The following is a 21,409-nucleotide window of genomic DNA, read 5'->3' on the forward strand; positions in this document are numbered from 1 at the left end:
TTTATGCATGATGTTGTTTATTAAAAATACTCAAAATAAAACGATAAAATAATATTCATATATGATAGATATATAGACACAATGGCTTTAAAGAATTTGTGGTAAACTTAAAATTCCAAGTTTTATATGTCACACTATTGATCCATAACATTTTTTGGATGTTATAATATTAAAATCAATACCTTATTTATGTGTCAACTCTTAATATTGAAATTTTGAAATATGTGTGCCTTTAGCATTACTAATAATCCAATTGGGTTTAACTTTGAGGTCGGTCGTGAGGCTAATCCGATCCTTAAAATCATAAAATTTAAGAAATCTAATTTTAATTTCCTTAAGTAAAAAATTTGACGGTGGGGTTATTCACGAAAAGTAAAAAGCAATCAGACGGTAGTGGGGACACTAATCAACGGTGAGATTCCAAAGCACCTAAAAATATACATCCCACGTGGCGCGAAATCAAACACCCCCCTTCCCCCGCCCGCTCTCTTTACTATATATCCACTTTTATCACGTGACGCGCCTGAATTCCAATAAGCTTTGTGATAATAAACAAAAAAGCAAGGACAAAACAGTAAATTCACCCCTCCCCTCCCCTCCTCTCATTTCCCCACAGCTCACACACACAGTTATTATTAACAGAAAACTTCAAAGACGTTGACGCCGCATCATATAGTATTTTTTTCCCCTGTGGACTCTTTCGTACATTCACACAGTCGCACACACAGAGAGAGAGACGGTTGGTGATGAAAGTTGAAACCGACTCTCTCTCTCTCTCTCTCTCACGTTTTTAGATCGTGGAGAGAGTGAAAATTTCGCCTTGTTTCACTGTTCCATCAAAACCCCGTTCCGTTCCGTTTTTCTCTGAATTCTTTTTTATAGTCTCTGAGCTTTCAAGCTAAGTCGTTGGATAAATATATGTATGTATATTTTTTAGCAAGTTTGCTTAGGTCAGTGAAAACTGACAGTTTCTCTTTTTGAAGAAGAAGATCTACTCGTTGCTACTCATTTTCAAGAGGTAAATCAAAAATCACTATATTTTTTTAACTTATCAGAATTTGTGAATTTCAAAAAAAAAAAAAAATTATCAGGATTTGAATTTACCGTTGGATTTTATTTTTTTTAGGCTCCTCCAACGTTAAAATGCGCGAATTTCGAAGGGTTTTTATATAAATAAGCATTAATATAACTGACTGTTCACTAAAAAAAAGTATTTAATTTTTGTTTTTTTTTTTAATTTTTTAGAGCACGGAATTTGAGGAAGAGATAATAAGTACAGAGACGAAGTTTCAGAGGTTCAGAGTTTTCGGATCAGAGGCAGAAAACGACGACGTTTATGGGGGACACACGCACAAAGGCTCTTGGGCCTGCAATGCAATGCCGAGAGAATTGGATTTGGAGTTGCTGGGTTTGGTAACGGTTTCGTGAAAAGGACAGAGAAAACAGAGAGAGAGAGAAAGAGGTAAACTTACTCACTACACCTACTACGCTGAGTAAAACTTTGCTGTGCTTGTAAATGAAAAGAATGACACACTCACAGAAAGAGAGAGAGAGAAAAAGACAGGACATTAGGTTTGGGGACCATTTCTCTGAGTAAAGTTCCAAACTTGCTTGGCCGTTGAAATATTTATGAGAAATTCCGTTACTTCATCTTCAAGCATGTAGTGGGTAGCCACTTTAATTAAGTTTTTATTTTTTTATTTTTAATAATAATAAAAAAAAAAATTGGGGTTTTTATTTTTCATAATAAGATTAGGGAAAAATAAAGAATGGTTAAAGTAGGTTTAATCACATTTCACAGATAACCCATGATTTTCAATTTTGTTGGGGGTGCTTGGATTGTATGATACTCATGATTGATTACCTTGCTTTTGTTTGTTTCTATTTTTTCCTTTTGTCTTTTTTTTTGGGTTGTTGTTGGATTAAATCAAAAGGGGGTTTTTTTTTTTTTTTTTAATTGATTACCTTGCTTTTGTTTGTTTCTATTTTTTCCTTTTGTCTTTTTTTTTGGGTTGTTGTTGGATTAAATCAAAAGGGGGTTTTTTTTTTTTTTTTTGGGGTGGTGGTTATTTTATTTTATTTTTTTTGATGTTGGTTGGTTAAAACCAATGATCAGTTTCTTGTTGTAGATAATGAAGTGCTTATTAATTTCTTCTAACAAGTACAACAACCTTGCTTTTAACGTTTAAACTGTCTTGCATTGTAGGAAAGCAAAAGCAATTGTGTGTACTTGACTTGACCACACACTATCCTCTTATTTGAGAGTTTTTGAAATTATGGGTTTATATTATTGACTGCATAATTATAATTTGCATTGATTGTTCAGGTTTTTGAAGAGAAGTCGGTGAGCATTGTAAGAGTGAGGGAAAATGGGAGCAATAGGTGGGGAAGAGCTAATGAAGTGGGAGAAGATGCAAGGATTAAGTGGCCGCGAGGAGAAGATTCTTGTTTTGGTGAGGTTGAGGCCTTTGAGTGAGAAGGAGGTTGCGTCGAGTGAAGCAGCAGATTGGGAATGCATCAATGACACCACAATCTTGTACCGGAACACGTTGCGTGAGGGATCCACATTTCCAAGTGCCTATTCATTTGGTAAAGACAACTTCATCTATATCTTTACTTTTGGTCAATGCAAATGCATCCAACGTTTACTTCTTCAATTATGATTTTATATGTAACCTGTATTGATGAGGATTAGGTTCTCTTGTTTTGACTCTGACTCTGCAAACCTGTAATATACACCCAAACAACTCACTGTTACTTGTGGTTAATGCATAGTTATTCTTTGGTTTTTGGTGGATGCTTTTCTCATTTTGATTTGCCTAGAGAGCTTTTTGCTTCTATTCCATATCTCTTATAATGCTCGGCTAATTTAAGTCAGAACTACTTTCATAATTTTCTCTACATGCATACATGTTCACCTGACCATAACTTCTATAATAAGCTCAAGTTTCAAAACTAGTCCTAGATCTTTTCGATGCATCAAACTGCAAAAGAGGTGCTTCTCTCTTTGAGTTGGGTTATGGAGCCTTTTTCATTAAAAGATGTTTTAATTAGAGTTCATATGTTCATAGGACTGTTGTATTTTATCTCATTTGTTTTTTGTCACATTTTGGTGATAGACAGAGTATTTCGGGGTGACTGCGCTACAAAGCAGGTGTATGAGGAAGGAGCCAAAGAAATTGCTCTTTCAGTTGTCAATGGTATTAACTGTAAGTATAACTTGCTGTGCTGGCTATCTGTTTCCCATAAGCCACTTATTAGTAAACAACAAGTGAATTGTTTGTACCATTTTGTATTTTCAGCAAGCATTTTTGCTTATGGGCAAACAAGCAGTGGAAAGACATATACCATGGTTGGAATAACAGAGTATACTGTAGCAGACATATTTGACTATATACATAGGGTACTAAAAATTACAATAGTGTTTGTTCTATTAGCATTTTTATACTTCACAAATATCCTTGTTTATAGACCTTGGTAACATAAAAATTGGTGTTGTTATTTCAGCATGAAGAAAGAGCGTTTGCTGTGAAGTTCTCTGCAATTGAGATATACAATGAAGCTGTCAGAGACCTTCTTAGCACAGATCATACACCTCTTAGGCTGCTAGATGATCCTGAGGTGAATGCCAGTTTTCTTGTAAATTTATCCAATGCATATATGAATTGGCCTAATGATATATCCTTTGTCATCAGCGAGGGACTGTTGTGGAGAAAGTCACAGAAGAGGTTTTGAGGGACTGGAACCATCTAAAGGAGCTCCTGTCCATTTGTGAAGGTAGAGAATGTTACAAATTTCTGCTCTTTGATGACTTTGTATAATTTAGTATAATATTGCAGCTCAAAGACAGATTGGGGAAACCTTGCTGAATGAGAGAAGTTCCAGATCTCATCAAATTATCAGATTGGTTTGCCCTCGTCCTTTCCTATCTCTCATTAGAGTGTTAAACTTTTATACATATTGTTCTAGAATGTTAATTTAAAACTTCTTTGGGAATTGACTCTTGTAGACAATTGAAAGTTCTGCTCGCGAGTTCTTAGGCAAAGGCAATTCAACCACCCTTTCAGCAAGTGTGGTAGGGGCTGATAATTTTCAAAACATTGCCTTTCTTGAAATTTAAATTCAAAAATAATTAAATTGATAACAACTATAAGTCCTTGTTTGTTTGCAGAATTTTATAGACTTGGCGGGTAGTGAGCGTGCATCTCAAGCATTATCGGCTGGGGCAAGATTAAAGGAAGGTTGCCACATAAATCGTAGTTTACTTACTCTGGGAACTGTTATTCGCAAGCTAAGGTTGTCTTATTCTTCCTTTCTGGACAATAATCTCCTGCAAAGTCATTCATCAGCCTGGGAATTTTTTAACCTATCATTACTTAAGGTTGTGGGTATAGTTATTTGTTAGTCACTGATTGTGTTTACTGCGCTGCATGTATAACTTCACCTTTCTGAAACAATAGCTATACTTTGGCTTGATTGCACTTCTTAGATCACTAACTATCACAGATATTGAAACTTGGCTGCTTCTAGCATGTTGTTTAGGATGTCAATTGCAGTAAGACATACATTGAAAATTCTGGAAGATAAATTTTTGTAACACTATTGCCATCTCATAATCTGTTTGCCGCTCATTCAGATACTTAACTGTGCATTGTGGTGGAGATCAATTATAATTACTATTAGTAGGGAGAGTAGTTTATATGTGTTCTGGAAAATTAAGCAAATTTTTACTCTATAAGGAACTACTCGTAACCTTGTTTGCTTATCGTTGTCTTATGTCACACATAGATGCACAAACATTGTTCACCTATCATTGGTTCACCCTCTCTCTCTCTCTCTCTCTCTCTCACACACACACACACACACATTTGAGCTAAATTGCTTGGTTTTTCTCCCTTAATTTAGTCATGTGGTGATTGACATGCATAGAGATAATTACATTAATGTGGAATATGACTGGGTGCAGTAAGGGAAGACATGGACACATCAATTACAGAGATTCTAAGCTTACACGCATACTGCAGCCTTGCTTGGGTGGCAATGCTAGAACTGCCATCATTTGCACTTTGAGTCCCGCACGAAGCCATGTTGAGCAAACGAGAAACACTCTTTTGTTTGCTTGTTGTGCAAAAGAAGTAACAACAAAAGCCCAGGTCAATGTTGTCATGTCTGATAAAGCCTTGGTTAAGCATTTACAAAAAGAGCTGGCTAGATTGGAGAGTGAGTTGAGAAGTCCTGCACCTCCTATCTCTACTTCTGATTATTCAGCACTACTGAGAAAGAAAGATCTTCAGATTGAAAAGGTTATGCCTTGCTCTCTCTTATAATTTCCCTACAATTGCTGTTTAATTTCATGTCCTAATAAATTTAAACATTTTAAGCAAAAGAATTATTTCCATATTACTGCATATAATCTGGAATATTTCTCTTATGTGGTTAAAACTAAAAAGTGGGATTTGTGCCTTAAGAGGCTCGAAAGTGTAGGGAACAAGAATTAAATGAAGAATTTAGGGTGATTTGAGTAAGAATTTCATGCTAAAGTTTCTCCTCTTGTTCTTTAATAAATGTTTATATTAAAAAAAAGGGTGAAAAATATCATAAGAGATAGAGAAGCAACATACGAAATGCTGTCTGTAGGTTTAAGAGGCCCCTGCTTCATGCGTCATTGCATGGATCTTCTTTTCAAAGAGAAAAAATTTGTATCCTTTATTTTTTTTTTCCACCGAATAAGTTTACCTGTAAATGCAATTTTTCATGGAAACAAGACTCAACATACCTGATACATGTACAAAAGCTTAACCACAGAACTTTGTTCCTCCCATAAGACTATGAGCTATGTTACTAGGGTTCTGGCACTCATCTAAGGTGCAGGTGTCTCTCCAGGTTTTGCAGAAAGATACATATGTATACATACAACTTCAAGCATTCAAACCAGGATAATTCCTGATTGACTAATTGATTACATGGGTTTCTATCATGCAGATGGAGAAGGAGATTAGAGAGCTAACTAAGCAAAGAGATCTTGCTGAATCTCGGATTGAGGATTTGCTACGCATGGTTGGAAATGAAAAAAATTCAAGACAAGTAAACAATTGCCTAATTATTATAGATTTCCATTGCACGTTCAGCATGATGTTCCAACTGCTAAATCTTGGTTTCTTCTCATTCAGGCCAGTATCAGTGATCATCCTACATCGCAAGCGGGAGATATGTGGGACGATGATTGTTCAGTATCAGAGTCAGAGTCCCCAAGTGTGGCTGATCCTAATTATTCAAATGGTGGTGTCAGAAAGTTCAACAATCCTCATTATTTTGACGTAGATAGCGTGAGCAATTCTGAGGACCCCTACTGCCAACTTGGGGATAACACTGAAGACAATTCTCTCTCTGATGCTACCTCTTCACTGTCAATTGGAAAGAAGTTTGTTAGGTCTAATTTAAGTCAAAATCAAGGGGAGACTTCAGAATATCCTGATGACTACTGCAAGGAAGTTCAATGCATCGAGATGGAAGAGTCAAGAAATAGCAAGAGTCCTGAATTCCGAGCAGTAAGACCTGGTGAAAACGAACAAACACTGGCTTTGAGATCATCCAGGGATGGAGATGTAACTGGACAGGGAATGATGTTAGCTCCTATGAATAGGAATGGAGAAGTAAGTAAAATCCAAAATGGTCTTCCATATGGTGCTCTGGAGCAGAAATTCCACAATGTACAAATCAGTATTGATTCTCTTAACAGTTCTAACCCTAGTGGAACATCTCTGCCGGTCATGGAAGCTGGTATGATGAGTTCTGGAAGCCTCAAGTTAACTAGGAGCTGGAGTTGTAGGGAAAATTTAGTGGCTGGTTCGTCTTCTCCTGAGAAGACAGAACGAATTGAGCGCACCCCACCCAATGGGTTTGAGAAAGATTTCCCTGGAAGACCAGAAGGTCTTCAAAGGAAGTTCCCTTTATTAACTTATGGTTCCAATGCAACGAGCTTGTCAAGAAATAATTCACAGTCCTCTATTGGGAGTGCTTCCATGGATGATCTAAGATCACAGAGCATCAGAACTTCTGCAGATGGGGAAATTACTAGCATCCAAACTTTTGTTACAGGACTAAAGGAAATGGCCAAACTTGATTACGAGAAGCAACTTGTTGATGGGCAGGTAAGAACATGCCTATTTGCTTATGTTCTGGCTTAATATTACTTTTCTTAGAAACCGGTCTTCATTTATGTGGTGTCATCTTATTTTTGGATTATGTCATTTGGTCTTCTTTTGACACGTCACTTGAATTTTATCACACTTATGATATAAGGAGTGGGGTGAAATGTAGACAATTGCTTTGATGAATGACTATACACGTCAAGAAGTACATGTGGAGTATAGCATCATAGCATGCTTGGCATATGAATTATGCATTACTATACTCATTAAGTAGCATGTCAATTATCAAAAAAAGGAAGAGAAAAAAGTAGCATGTCATCACAACTTATATAATGCCTTTACAGTCTTGACAAATATTATTAGAACAATAAAATGCATATTTTATTAACTTTGGGCAATGTGGCATGTCTCATGAATTTTGCTTCCCCCATTTTGGTACGTGCCTTCTAGGTCCAGGAAACAGGACCAAAAGTTGATAAGTTTGGAAAGGATGTGAAAGATGTAGGAGTTGATCCAAAGCTCCTGGCACTGGAAACTCCCCAAGATTGGCCTGTGGAATTTGAGAAGCAGCAGAGAATGATACTTGAACTTTGGAAAACTTGCAATGTATCATTAGTCCACAGAACCTACTTCTTCCTGCTCTTCAAAGGTGATCCAACGGATTCTATTTACTTGGGGGTGGAACTAAGGAGACTATCTTTCCTCAAGGAAACATTTTCTCATGGAAATCATATTGTGGAAGGTGGTCAGACTCTGACAATGGCTTCAAGGTTCTCTCTCTCTCTCTCTCTCTCTCTCTCTCTCTCTCTCTCACACACACTTGCGCGCGCGCGCACACACACACACACACAGTTCCGGGAATATTTTATGTGGATGAAATTAACATGCTTGTTTGGAGGGACAGCATGAAGGCTCTTCGTCGTGAGAGAGCAATGCTGAGCAAGCTGATGCAGAAAAGGTTTTCTGAAGAAGAGAGAAAGAGGCTTTTCCACAGGTGGGGTATTGCATTGGACTCAAAGCGCAGGAGGCTACAGCTGGCCAACCAACTGTGGAGTAACACAAACGATATGAATCACATCATAGAGAGTGCTGCCATCGTTGCAAAGTTGATCAGGTTTGTAGAGCAGGGGCGGGCCCTCAAAGAGATGTTTGGACTTAGCTTCACACCTTCAAATGCAAGGCGGAGATCCTTTAGCTGGAGAAACAGCAAGGCATCCCTTTTGTAAGCTTGTTTCAAGCCCATAGATATACAACTGTAGAGTTGATTTATTGGAATAGATTGGCCTTATAGTAGCATTCTTTTCATGATTGAGATTGAGACAGATTGTCTATGATTGTAATATAAGTCTAAAAATCTCAGTTTTCCTGCTTAGGTTAGAAAGCTACATTGGGTTTTGGAAATCTGGTTTTCTGGGTTTGTTGTATCTTTCATGAACATATTTTGTGCTTATAATCTATTCGTGTCAATTTCTACTATCTGCAAATTTGAACTAGTAACCAATGATCTCTCTCTCTCTCTCTCTCTCTCTCTCACAGCTAATTACATAAAAGATGGTTTTGTACCAAATTATATGGCACTCTGTCCGGCCCATTGAATAGGTAAATGATATTTATATAAAAAAAAAAGGAATGGGTAAAGGATACTATAGTTTTGTGGTTTAAATGCTGCCCATCTAATATAATCTTTGAATGAGAGGTTTTTGCTTCTAGACAACACTAATACAATCAAAATTGACTAAACAAATAAAATCTTCACACATCAGAATCTAAAAGAAATGAGGCCCCCATCTAATTGGTCCAATCCAAAGACCTAGTTACACAAGAAATAATCTTGATCTCATAATCTCTGACTTCAATTAACTTCTCCAAATATGGACTAACAAATAAAATAAAATAAAATTGACATTATTTAATGAGTAATGTTGCAGTCACAAATTATTTTACAAACGGTTGATATAGCCAATTTTTTATTGGTTTTTATCTAAGCTCAGTATTAATATCATTTTTTCATTTATCAATAATCACCCATCAACAGTTTGTAAAAATTTTTATAAAAAAGTTTATATCTTTTGCATTACTCTTGTTTAATTTTCACATATTTGTTAGTAGATCTACGATATAGCATAATGGGCCATCATTTGGTTGTTTGGAATTGGTTGGAGCACACCAAATCCACGGAAGCTATGAATTCTATTTCTATTCTCTAGGTATCTACTGTATACCAGCTTTGGATCTTAGCCCATCACATTTTTAGCCAATTGGACAAAACAATGAGGAATAAAAATAAAATGAACAACGGATGCACAGAAACAGTGACATCGTGGGATTATTGCCTTCGACAAAATGTTACACTTCAACAGTCTACTGAGCTAAAATGCGGAAATCATCTTGCTGGTCTCATGAAGCCGTTCCATGAGATATCTTCTCTAACCATTGAGATTCACAATCTTAATTTTGTGAACTAATAATGAGCAGTTGTCCAAAGCCAATTTGTTGGTTTTGCATTGCTACTTGCAATTGGAAATAAATTGAACAAGGAAACAAATTTGGATAAAGAAGCTACACAAACTATGAATACACTAAAAATCATCAGATCCACAAAATCAATGGAAACCAGAACCCAGTTGGTAAAATTACTTCAACATAAGGCTGGCAAGTTGTTTACTAAAGTTACTTGGACAAAATCAAGAGAGTCAATGTTGAAGACCTTTTTGTATTGAATAAAATAAGAGTGGGGAAATATCAACACTCAATCAACCATTGCTCAAATTTTCATTCAGAATCTCAAACAACAACCAAATGTTATGTTTGCTTAACAAACATTCTCAACAGAACAGACCCTTACAGCCTTTATTATAGATCCTTAAATCACATCGAATGACAACTGTGCATCAACTTTCTTTTATTTGTTTGCTTCTGCTCCATCGGGCTTCTTCTGTTCTGGTTTAAGAAACAGATTCTGCAAAATATATGGAAGAAATGTAAAATCCCCCTCTAATCAAATTCAGCAAAATTAAATCAATAACTAGCATAAATAACGTGGCAACAAATAAAATGAGCGGCTAAGGCCAACTTTATAGTTTAACAGTTCCAATTACGCTATGGCAATAAACTTTCAAGATTTGTTAAAACATTTGTAAGAGGTCATAAGTTATGACTGGTGACAAAGTATTCCCGATACAAGGAATCAAAAAATATTTTTTCATTTGAAGGTGACAATTTCATGCTAAGTTCATCTTTCAGAATTCTGTTACGGTAGTTTAGGGAGTTTATCTTTTGACATATTTCCTTTCTAATTCAAAATTCAGAATCTGTCAACCAGTGAGTTGAATAGAAGCTCACACTTTCCATCAGTTAAAAAGGTAGGAAAACAAATGAGCGAGAGAGAGAGAGACAAACAGACAGACTGACTGACTAACTAGCTGATAGAGAGATGTAAAATCTCAGACTTCTCTCATTATTAATATTTCAAGAAACCACCCAAAAGTTCAGCTTGATATAACTACTTTGTTCTTCCTCTTAAGGAAACTACAAAATCATTCACAGTTTTAATTTCTTCCAACTTTCTAAAACTTCCCACATTCCAACAACGAAACAGAGCATATGAGACTCCACTTACTTTCCTGGAAGCCAAAATTTTGTAAAAGAAATGTGACCATCAAGTCAGACAAGATAGATGATCGATTCATCATTCTAATTGCAAAGTTTGTGAGATATAAAATAGAGAAGATACAATCCCAGAACAGAAAATGGATAAGGCTAGGAAGTACCATTGTTACTGACAAAAGTAACATCCTAAACATATCAAACAAAGTCACTTTCTATTGTTGTTTCCAAAGTGTGGTACTGTTATCAAGAAAGTACCTGTACCCATAACCCATCATTCCTTTTCCATGAGAGATGAGAGGGATTTATCATTTGTGAAATCCAATAGTCTAAAACACAAGAGAAATCCTTAAATTTCACAAAAATGAAATCCGACGAATTTTTCACCCTATGTTTGTGTATGTTACCAAATTCATAAAGCATGAGCTGGTCAAACAACAAGCGGTGATCTCATGATCTCCAAAATCAAACAGTTGTGATAAATGACTTGGTATATTTTATAACCCAACTAAATAACATTATCCATTGACAAAGTAGCAAGTGAATATGAATACATAAGAGCATTCTAGATCCTACCAACCATTAAAGCTCCATCATCAAGAATTTAGACATAATCATCTTTTGGGGAAATACATACAAAAACTAATCTACCATTGACCTAATAATTTTAAATTAACACTAAAATCAAATAAGAGATTTGCAGGTGTCATGGTAAGGTGCAATTAGCATTGGGTCACTGATTTAGTGAGCAAATGCTCTAACCCACAGATGGATCAGAAGAAATGAAGATTTTACATTATATCTGTGTGATCATATTACATTGGTAAAATAAAATATTTATCATTTTACCTGTTTATTACGCCAAATAAGTACTCTGTAAAACTGTGATGTTTTTACATTTCAGGACCCAAAAGCCAAAATCAAATTCAATAAAACTCCAGAATTTGTTAAATAAACTGTACTTTTTTTATAATTAAAAAACACTAGTAAACTACACTAAGTTTCAAAACTCTAATTTTCTAATTGATAATAATAATCCCAGTTTAACCCAGTAATAACAGACCCTCTGCCACGTAAACCAACTTATAGTCTATAACCAACTCAAAAGAAAATTTGAAAAACAAGCACAAACACAAGCACAGAATTAATACAAACAAAAACAAATCTGGTAGAGATTTTTATGTCAAGTACAATTATAATATATAAAAAAAAAGTGATAAGAGATTTATACATTCTCAACAAAGATGTAGTTGGCAATAACCACAGCACCAACAATGCCACCAAGAATAGCTGCTGGGCCAGTAAGTAGACTCCATTTCCTGTAGATCATCTTCTTCTACTGCTTCTTTGAGTCTAGTTGGGACAACTATTTAAAAACATGCATTTTGAAAAATTAGTGATTTGGATAGAACACTATATGAAATGGAAATTTTTGTAAATTTAGTTTAAGTATTTAGTAAAATCTGTGAAAATCAATGATGATAAACATCATAAAAATAATAATTGTATAAAATAATCACATTAAATATTTAATTACAATTTTTATGATAACCAAATAACACAATGACAAACCAATCCGAACTTGCAGTCTTTTCTAATCACCAATCAATATGTTCACTATCAAGCATAAATACATAATAAACTTTTGATCCATGAACACATCACTCACAGCAGTCATCTATTACACTTTAGAGTTACACACTTACTTTAGTACAGATGGACCTCTGCATCACCAGTAACCACACGACAATGATACCCCTTAAAACAATACTATATCAGTTACGAAAACTTTTCAATGTACAAAAGCTATTGTCTAGCCTATCCAACAGTCCAACTTCAGGGCTCAGGTTGAACCCTGACAACTCTATTACCAAAACCAATTAATGCTTCTCAAAAGATTTAACAATGACAACAACAACAAAAAGAGCTTCTACTTTCGAAAATTTGGGGGTGGAAGGGTGCCTACCAATCACCTCTCCCAGTCCCCGCAAAATGGGATCTTTGTGCACTTGGTGGGACCTTTTTTACTTCAAAAAAAAAAAAGTTAAGCACACAATGATATAGAATGAGATGAGACAGGAGATATCAAAACCCAACTGGAAAACACCATATATGTTCAGACCCATATTCTATTTGAACTTTAATTTCATTGAACATATCCTAAAAAATCAATATGATATAAATAAAATGAAAGAAAAAAAAAAAATCCCAATTCATGATAGACATAGATACATTTTAAGGTTTTGAATCTTCAATCCGAGGTCCTAATTTCTAGTTACAAACCCCAATAAAAGTCAAATCCAATGCAAATGTGAAAAAACGCTTAATTTATGAACCTGATCAATCTAGTTAAAATCCTATCAATACAAAGCTAAAAACAACTATACAATTCATACATACTATTAAAAAAGTACTAAAAATAATTACTCAAACACAAACAATCCTTTTAGCCCATTGACACTCGAAAAACATCATGGATGGATCGAGCAATTTTAAGAGTGATGAGGATTTAAGGTGAGAGTGAGATGCTTACATTAGCTGAGAGACAGAGACACTGCGGAAACGGCGACGCGGAGAGATATGATATTGGACGGGTGTGGGGGTCGGTTTTTTAATCAGAGTGGGTGTTTTTGTCACTCTCTCTCTCTCTCTCTCTCTCTCTCTATATTATATTTTTTTTTTATTTAGTAATTAGAATTATTTAGCTTTAGGAAAAGGGAAATTCCACCGCTACAATCAACTAACGTCCATTTTTCATTTTTACAACTATCAACTATAACATGGCTGATAGTAAGTGGTAGAAAAAAAATGGTGAGTTTATGTGAAAGTGATAGTCAATTAATTACAGTATACCACATAAGATAGTTGTAAAAATGAGTATGTGATTGATTATGGTCTTATTAAGCTATAATTTTTATCATTTAAAAAATGCTAATTATGTTGTATACTTTGAGTTATTCACTACAGTGTGCAATGCAGTACACACTCTAGATGAAATCATTCTTTGAAATCACACTTCACGCATAATTGTTAAATGGTGAACAATAAAGAGAGCAATTTATTTTTTGTTTTTTGAGAAAATTGCACTTTACTATCCTAAATTATGCTCCATATTACATTTTGTACCCTAAATTATTTGGATGTATAGTTTGCACACTAAACTATGACCATTATTACACTTTGCACCCTAACGTTAGTTTTACAATTAAATTAGACGGAAATATGAAACAAACTTAAAAGACATGTGTTGCATATGTGTATTGCTTAAGTGGCACAAACTTAAAAGACCAAAACCTCCCTCTTTTCAAATTAATTAAAAACAAAACTTTTTTTCCTCTCTCTCTTATCAGCCCCTTGGCACACCATTGCTCCACAACTGTGTTAATTGATTATTTACTCTCTCTCTCTTTTTTTTCCTTTCTTTATTTGATTACCACTTCTACTAGCGTGGATCACCTAAATTCCTTAACCCCAGCCCCTTCTCATCACAAAAACTGTGTTAATTTTTTATTTGATTGCCACTAGCATGGCTCATTGTGTTAATTTTTTTTCCTTTCTGTATTTTAGAGCAGGTTTGCTTCCCACCTCCTTTTGTTGGCCTCATAAATTCTCTTCACCAGTATCATTCACAACAACGCCATGAGGACCATGACCAAACTATGACAACCTCTAAACAGCATATACACACTCAAAACTACCGAATATGATTTTGATTTGGGGATTTAGGGTTGCAAAGGATTTTGATTTGGGGAGAGGGGTTGATACACATGAAAGAGAACTAATTTTTTTTTTTTAATTGATTGGGAAGAGGAGGGGCTTTGTTCAATAAACTGACGAGGATAAAGGATAAGAGGACCTCTTTTTTTTTTTTTTTTTAAGAAGAGACCATTTATGGTTTATTATAAGATGATTTGTTGGCTCATGTTTTTCAACTACATTTGACCATACTATTCGAGAGGTCAATGCCTTTTTTAGATACATAAAGGTCGATTACCCTAATGTAGAGTTCAAAATTTGAACCATTGCTCTCATGGTATCCATGATCACACATGACTACCTTGCCTTTAAAGAAATAAATCTTTAAAGAAAGTAAAATAATTCGACAGTTGTAATGGGGGAGGGGATTGAAGTTTTGAACTTTGGTCATTTTCACTGGAAACATTAAGAGAAACCAATGAGCTACAAAATTCTTGGTGACTGTTTTTTTATGAACCCTTAAAGGGTTGCGAAGTTGGCTAGGTATGAAAATTGGTTCCAACTCAATAATCAAATTGCCTTTGCTTTAAGAGAGGTCCGACCTCACTCCTAAACCTAAACAAGAGCAAGATCAATATTTCAATGTGTAGGGTTAACAAGAACATGAAATGCCAATTACTTGCTTTCATGTAGTATTTAAGAGGGTATTATTTTGGTATTTCTATGCAATATCTCAATGCGACACAATTTGGTTGGTCGGAATTAAATACAACCAAATACAAAAAGCTCGTAGCAAAAAAGTAAGGGATAATGCAATCAGCTGGAAATCACGTCTTATAAAGTGGAAGTCACTAGTTTGAACCTCTCATTCTACTGTTATTCATTAGATATATGGTGATATGAGTAATTTTTTTTATTAAAAAAAAAAGGAGTTTTTTTGTTTGGGTTGGGATGAATAAGAGAAATTGGTTTTTTGGGGGGAAACTATCGGTTGAACTAGAAACTGCCCATAAATGAACCATACCTGCATTGTCTATTTGTCAACCAGTACAGGCTTTGGATCTTAGCCTCTAACATAGACCATAGACCATAGACCAGTAGTAAGCCCATTGGGCCAAAAAAAAAAAACGCAGCAAAACGCCGTCGTTCCGATTGCAGATTTGACAAATTTGTAACTCACAACCTGAATCAGAGAGCAGCAGAGACACACACAGAGAGACAAGAGTCTGGAAAGAGAGAGAGAGATGAGCTTGGCATCAACAGCAGGGTACGTAGCTCGGAGAGCAGCACAGAGGGAGAGGGTTCGGATCCTCTACAGGCGAGCCCTCAAGGACACTCTCAACTGGGCCGTTCATCGCCATCTCTTCTATCAAGATGTATTCCCTCCGATCGATCTCATAAAAAATGCTCAATTTTTCATTCATTTATTTCAATCTCATTTCAATTTGTGAATTTTGAAAATTCTCTCTCTCTCTCTCTCTCAGGCTTCGGAGCTCCGAGAACGTTTCGAAGTCCACAAACACGTGGTTCGTTTTCTCTCTTTTCTCGCTTCTATTTTTAATATCTGAATCAATTTCTATTTTTTCGATTAGGAATTCGATATTTTTAGCTCATAATGTAGTACTACATTTGCTCTTAAAAAAAGGCCAAAATTATAGCCGAAAAACAAAGAATACGAAATTGTATAATTAATTAACGGGAACTTATGTGTGTAAATTTAGTTTTCGCTCTGATTTAATTATTTAATTATAAATTAAATACTGTATTGGCCTAATTGGAGATTTAGAAGATTCTGCATTGTACTAAAATTTGGTTAATAGATTTATTTTGGGTAATTTGGGACTGTGGCTTGATTGTTGTTGTTGGAGCAAATGTATGTATAGATTGTATTAATTGACAAGTTACACACGCACCCAGTGGGTCTTGAACACGTGATCATGTTTGTTAATCCCATTATTGTGGGTGGAAAAGGTTTCATTTGAGGTTTCTTTTTTGTTTGAAATTTATTGGGAATCGCCCGGAAAAGTAAATAAGTGGGCACATTTGGAATTGGTTATAATCTGTGTGATAGTGTCAGTTTACCAATCTTTTGATGAACTTGTTGTTATTTAGTTGATTAGCCCGTCAGGGGTGAATGTCCCCGAATTACTTTGAGACTGGTTTCTCGTGAGTAAGGTTAGTTGCTAGTAGGTTTTATAGACCAAAAGCGTGTTGTTTACGGTTTAAAATATAAAGTCACTGCCTTTTTTATTATAAGTTCCGGCTACAAGAAGAGGGGGAATTGAAGATTCTAACTATGGACCTCCATTTCATGAAATTTCTCATCTGTCTTATGACTGTAAATATTGAAGTGAGAAGCTCATTTTTGATTCGATGTATTACATTAATGTTGGTTGATAATCATAAAATAATGCGATAGCAATTGTGAAAAAATCCTATAAGAATAAAAACTATATGACGTTCTCTTTCCGTTTCATTTCAAGTGTGTATAATTTGAACTAAAACGGTAATGTGAGCTAGGCAACATCTCTTGCTCACAGTATATACAATAGTTAGTTAATTTTTCAGATCCTACTGTTGTTTTTATATGAATATAGAACACATAGACAACTGCGCAAGTTTGCATGATACACTAATGTGTATTATGTGAAGCAATGGTCTGTTATAAACTGTATAAATGATGACAGTTGTAATAACACTAGTAATATGATGATGATGATGATGACAAGTTCCATTACTCTATTCAAATATTGGGAGTTGTCAACACATCTTTGTTACTTAACTATGTTCCTTATGTTGCTACTCTGTCTGTTGATATTTATTTTTTTATTTTGGTGGTGGATTCACAGGAAGACCCTGACACAATTGATAGAATGATAGAAGATGGTGAAGCACAGTACAATAAGTGGCGACACCCTGATCCTTACATTGGTAAGCGGTACAGTGGAAGCTCCAGGATTTAAATTTCCTGTAGGGCACAGTTTGTTGGTGTTTGTAATGGAGAATTTGAGGTTAAAAATACAGGAACTTGAACTTTCGAACCTGATTGAGAGATCATGAGCGTTTTGTTCTGGCATGTTGACCATACTTTTTAAAAGATCCAAAAGTTATGGACAAAATAGGAAGTCTGTGTGTCATATGCTTTCGATTCTAACATGTATAACAAGTTTATGATCCTTGTAAAAATGGAGTTCATATAATGTTAGTGACATTAGACAAATTTACATGCTTTGACATGATGATTAAGGCATTTGCAAATATTTATTAAAATCTGTTATGTTATATACAGACTGTTTTGGTTTTGCTCTTATTCCTATTATATGGACTCAGTTAATCTATGTGATTTTGAAAATACTCTCAAGTGGTGCTAATCTTTATACTTTTAAGTCTACCCATTCAGTTTGCAGCTCACTTATTTCTATTTTCATTTTTATTTTCCTTCTTTATGTACAGTCCCTTGGGCTCCTGGTGGTTCCAAGTTCACTCGAAATCCAACTCCTCCATCTGGGGTAAGTTATCAAGATAATTCATTATTTGGTTTATCATTGTGTTTTCCTGCATCTTCTCACTAGTTTTTATTTTGTCATTTCATGGACATGATATAGAATCAGTTCCTTATTCGCTTGTTACATTATGTGTTGTATGACTTGCATTCTTGTTACTAAGTATGCACATAACATCTGATATATTTATTATGTGATAAATTTGACCCTGGTAATTATAAGGTCCAAAAGAAGCAAATTAACATCACTTAGAGCTTGTTTGGATGAAGAGAGTTTTGAGTGATATCACTCAGTTTTCTGTTTTCATCATCCAAAACGTGTGGGTCCCACCTGTTTACAAAACTCAGCACTTGTTTGGATTAATTTTGAGTCACCATTTTCATCACTCTGTCACTTAGGAAAATGGATATGAGTGACCAAAACAGAGTTCACCTGTTTTCAAAACTCAAAAACTGAGTTCAGTGGCAAGCCGGTAAATTTAATGAAGTTGTGGGCCCCTTCGCCAGTGCATTGTCACATCCGGAACAGCTTTGAGTTATTACCGTTGGAGCTCCTCTGTTTCATTTTCACTTCCCTCTTCATCCCCAGCGAGCTAGCTCCACCACCGAACCCAACAACCCCAAACCCATCAACACCAAATCAGCCAAACACAAACCCAGCAACCCCAAACCCAGCCAACTCCATCAGCACAACCACCCACCACCCACTGCCGCAACCACAACCAGCCCACCACGACTCAAATTAAAATAAAATAAAATAATTATCACCACCACAAACCCACCTCAACAACAGTCATCCACAACACCCATCACAGGCCACAACCAACACATCACAGGCCACAACCCACAAGCCACAACTAGCCACAAACTGATCTGACCCATAAAACCCAGCAAACCGACGGTGAGTGGAGGAAGAGTGGAGCAACCCGATCTGACCCACACGAAACCCAGCAAACCGATCTGACCCATAAAACCCAGCAAACCGATCTATACCCACACACCAACACGCTGATCTAAAAAAAAAAAAAAAGAAACAAAAGGAACGAAAGAAAATTAGAGGGAGAAGAGTACAGGGGAGATCAACGGCAAGTGGAGGAAGAGATGGCCGGAGTTGGACAGTCCTGAAGAGGCGAGGGAGCTTCTCATTTCTTTGTTCCTTCTGATTTGAGGAATGTGGGAGAGAGAAGTGGTGGATTCAATGAGTGAAAGAAAGGAGTGGAGCGAAATTTTTAGGTCTCAGGGAGAGTAAAGGCAGAGAAGTGAAGATAGGAAAGAAGAAAAAGAAGAGGAGAGAGAACTTATGCAAGTAGGCAACTATATCCGTCTAACCCAGTACAGTAAATGGGTCCCACCATTATTGCAAAATTTTGAGTTACATAGAACAAGAAATTAATCCAAACATGTTTTTATTTTGAGTGAGTGAAAAAATAGAGTTTGAGTGATGAGTGATGGGTGATGAAAACTGAGTGATGGGTGATGAAAACTGAGTGACCATTTTTTTTAAACCAAACAAGCCCTTAATCATCCAAACTGTGGTTAAAATTGACACTTTTTTTTTTAAATGTTTCTATGTGTGCGTGATATGTCATGTGAATGGGAGAATTAGGAATACATAATTTATGGAAATGGGTACCTATTCTTAAACTTGGGCATTCTCCCCCACCCCCATAACACCCCCCCCCCCTTTTTTTTTTCTCTCCCTGGTCTTTTTCTTTTGCTGAAAAACATTGGCGTGTTTTCTACCTATGTTGATTGTGCAACTAAACTTGGGCATTCTCCCCCACCCCCATAACACCCCCCCCCCCTTTTTTTTTTCTCTCCCTGGTCTTTTTCTTTTGCTGAAAAACATTGGCGTGTTTTCTACCTATGTTGATTGTGCAACTGTGGGCATATAAAATGCTATTCATTCACTTGGGCGATTTCTTATATATGAGTGTTTCTTCCTCTGCCTCATACATGGCATTCCAATACTGGAATGTACAGTACAAGAACATTTGGAAAGGAAAGAGGGAAGTTCATTGTGTTTCAGAAAAGGGTTGTGCTTTTCATGCATTGTTTTAACTATTTACCTTTGAATGATGTTCCATAATTGCTCAGTTTGTAAAGTATAGTGTTAGTACCACGTATTGGTAGATATTTCGGAGCATTCAGTAGCCTCTAGACTTCACCAGAGTTGCAAGTTGAGCAATGTGATATGTATTTGTTTCTGATTTAGTTTGTGATATTTTGTTGTTCATGCAGATTGAGATAGTGTACAACTTTGGTCGGGAAGATCATCTAGAAAATTAGAACCTGCATCCTTTTTTCAGCAAAAATAAAGGTTGGTTATTCGATTAGTTCCCTGACGTATTTTTTGCTGCAGTTTTTCTTAGTTTAGGATTGAGTTTGTAAGTTAGTTAGCTTTTGGAACCGCCTAAGTGTGTAGTGAATTATTGATGTTTTACAAATATGAATGCTGGCATCATTTCCAGAGACTTAAATGAACATGAAAACAAAAGCAATGAATTTTAGGTCAACATGGATCAAGTTCTTTGAGGTAGCATTAGGGATGATTGATGTTGATTTGTTGGGAAAAAATAACATGTAAGATATATATATATATATATATAATGTAAGATATGCAATGTGTGTTCAATACCCTCAAGAATTTATGTTAGCTCAACTGGTAACTTCTCGTCATCTAATAAGGGACTTAGGTTCGAATTTTGTTTTACACCAAAAGCAATTGGTGTTTTGACTTGATTTTAAAGAGGAGACACCATTGGTACAAATCCTATCGTATATTTGAAATGAATGTTAGCAATGTGTTCCATGAGCCGGCACACACACATAAGCACATCTTATTTTGTATCACACATGATGGTCTAATGGAACTATGGAGTATTGAAGCACTCTCTCTCTCTCTCTCTCTCTCTTCTTTGCATAAGATTTTTTGTATTGATGTTGGCTTTGTGATTTCATTACTGATGCAGATTGAGATTATCAATGACGATGATGATGATCAATGCTGGTATCTTTGATGTATTTCTATTTGATGCCAAATGGAGTCTTTGAACCTTGTATGCTTTGAGATGTTCAGTTGATCATTTATGTGTATTTGGTTTTCCATTGAATGGATTGTTGAAAGAACCAAAATGCTAGCTTAACATGCTACATAATTTCAAGTTCAATTCTGTCCAATCTGTCTTCTTCCCTCCGAAGGAAAGATTTTTGCGGCCCAGGTGGGCAACTATGCAATATTGATGAAGGTCTATACCACCATGATGAGGAAAACCTTTTGTCATTGACCTTGAACCCGAAGCAAAAGAAGCGCTTAAATTATTTATTTGATCAAATCAAACTTCCACATGGTCAACGCAGTTTGTTATGAAGCATATTTGATACTGTTTCGGGATTACATACTAGAAAACACCCAAGCAAGAACAACAATAAAAATTTGTGGAGAGATATAAAT

General features: G+C 35.7%; 2 protein-coding genes and 1 long non-coding RNA gene across 5 annotated transcripts; 2 read left to right on the forward strand and 1 right to left on the reverse strand.

Moving 5' to 3' along the window:
- Nucleotides 1-648: 648 nt before the first annotated feature.
- LOC111996612 (kinesin-like protein KIN-7E) lies at nucleotides 649-8,627 on the forward strand. Of its 3 annotated transcripts, XM_024028597.2 has the most exons (15): nucleotides 649-1,018; nucleotides 1,246-1,462; nucleotides 2,327-2,589; nucleotides 3,120-3,209; nucleotides 3,303-3,403; nucleotides 3,508-3,621; nucleotides 3,696-3,777; nucleotides 3,840-3,907; nucleotides 4,010-4,075; nucleotides 4,172-4,296; nucleotides 4,967-5,303; nucleotides 5,983-6,084; nucleotides 6,171-7,151; nucleotides 7,602-7,921; nucleotides 8,056-8,627. In XM_024028597.2, the coding sequence occupies exons 3-15, from the start codon at nucleotides 2,370-2,372 to the stop codon at nucleotides 8,375-8,377; spliced, it is 2,928 nt and encodes a 975-aa protein (XP_023884365.1). In that variant the 5' UTR covers nucleotides 649-1,018; nucleotides 1,246-1,462; nucleotides 2,327-2,369; the 3' UTR covers nucleotides 8,378-8,627. The 3 variants fall into 3 exon arrangements, with proteins under 3 accessions (XP_023884365.1, XP_065623203.1, XP_023884366.1); XM_065767131.1 differs by lacking the exons at nucleotides 649-1,018; nucleotides 1,246-1,462 and adding an exon at nucleotides 1,644-1,668; XM_024028598.2 differs by lacking the exons at nucleotides 649-1,018; nucleotides 1,246-1,462 and adding an exon at nucleotides 2,201-2,222.
- A 1,264-nt stretch (nucleotides 8,628-9,891) lies between these two features.
- On the reverse strand, nucleotides 9,892-13,402 carry LOC111996626 (uncharacterized). The gene is made up of 3 exons (XR_002881270.2): nucleotides 13,291-13,402; nucleotides 11,989-12,123; nucleotides 9,892-10,110 (listed from the first exon to the last, which is right to left on the reverse strand). It is a non-coding gene; the product is annotated as an uncharacterized LOC111996626 (long non-coding RNA).
- Nucleotides 13,403-15,614: 2,212 nt separating this feature from the next.
- Nucleotides 15,615-21,135, forward strand: LOC111996614 (NADH dehydrogenase [ubiquinone] 1 beta subcomplex subunit 9). The gene is made up of 6 exons (XM_024028600.2): nucleotides 15,615-15,829; nucleotides 15,938-15,979; nucleotides 17,303-17,384; nucleotides 17,907-17,962; nucleotides 20,197-20,275; nucleotides 20,928-21,135. Exons 1-5 carry the CDS (start codon nucleotides 15,698-15,700, stop codon nucleotides 20,242-20,244), a joined length of 360 nt encoding a protein of 119 aa, XP_023884368.1. The 5' UTR covers nucleotides 15,615-15,697; the 3' UTR covers nucleotides 20,245-20,275; nucleotides 20,928-21,135.
- Nucleotides 21,136-21,409: the final 274 nt, after the last annotated feature.

This window comes from Quercus suber, unplaced genomic scaffold, assembly GCF_002906115.3.
Source record: "Quercus suber isolate HL8 unplaced genomic scaffold, Cork oak 2.0 scaffold_775, whole genome shotgun sequence".
Classification (NCBI taxonomy): Eukaryota; Viridiplantae; Streptophyta; class Magnoliopsida; order Fagales; family Fagaceae; genus Quercus; species Quercus suber.

Bases quoted from the DNA above. Each gene is read 5' to 3' on its own strand.
- LOC111996612 (XM_024028597.2), top strand. From the start codon at position 2,370: ATGGGAGCAATAGGTGGGGAAGAGCTAATGAAGTGGGAGAAGATGCAA. The intron at 3,210-3,302 runs GTAAGTATAACT...TTGTATTTTCAG, and splicing joins AGTTGTCAATGGTATTAACT to CAAGCATTTTTGCTTATGGG. The intron at 7,152-7,601 runs GTAAGAACATGC...CGTGCCTTCTAG, and splicing joins AGCAACTTGTTGATGGGCAG to GTCCAGGAAACAGGACCAAA.
- LOC111996614 (XM_024028600.2), top strand. From the start codon at position 15,698: ATGAGCTTGGCATCAACAGCAGGGTACGTAGCTCGGAGAGCAGCACAG. The intron at 15,980-17,302 runs GTTCGTTTTCTC...GTGGATTCACAG, and splicing joins TCGAAGTCCACAAACACGTG to GAAGACCCTGACACAATTGA. The intron at 17,963-20,196 runs GTAAGTTATCAA...TTGTTCATGCAG, and splicing joins ATCCAACTCCTCCATCTGGG to ATTGAGATAGTGTACAACTT.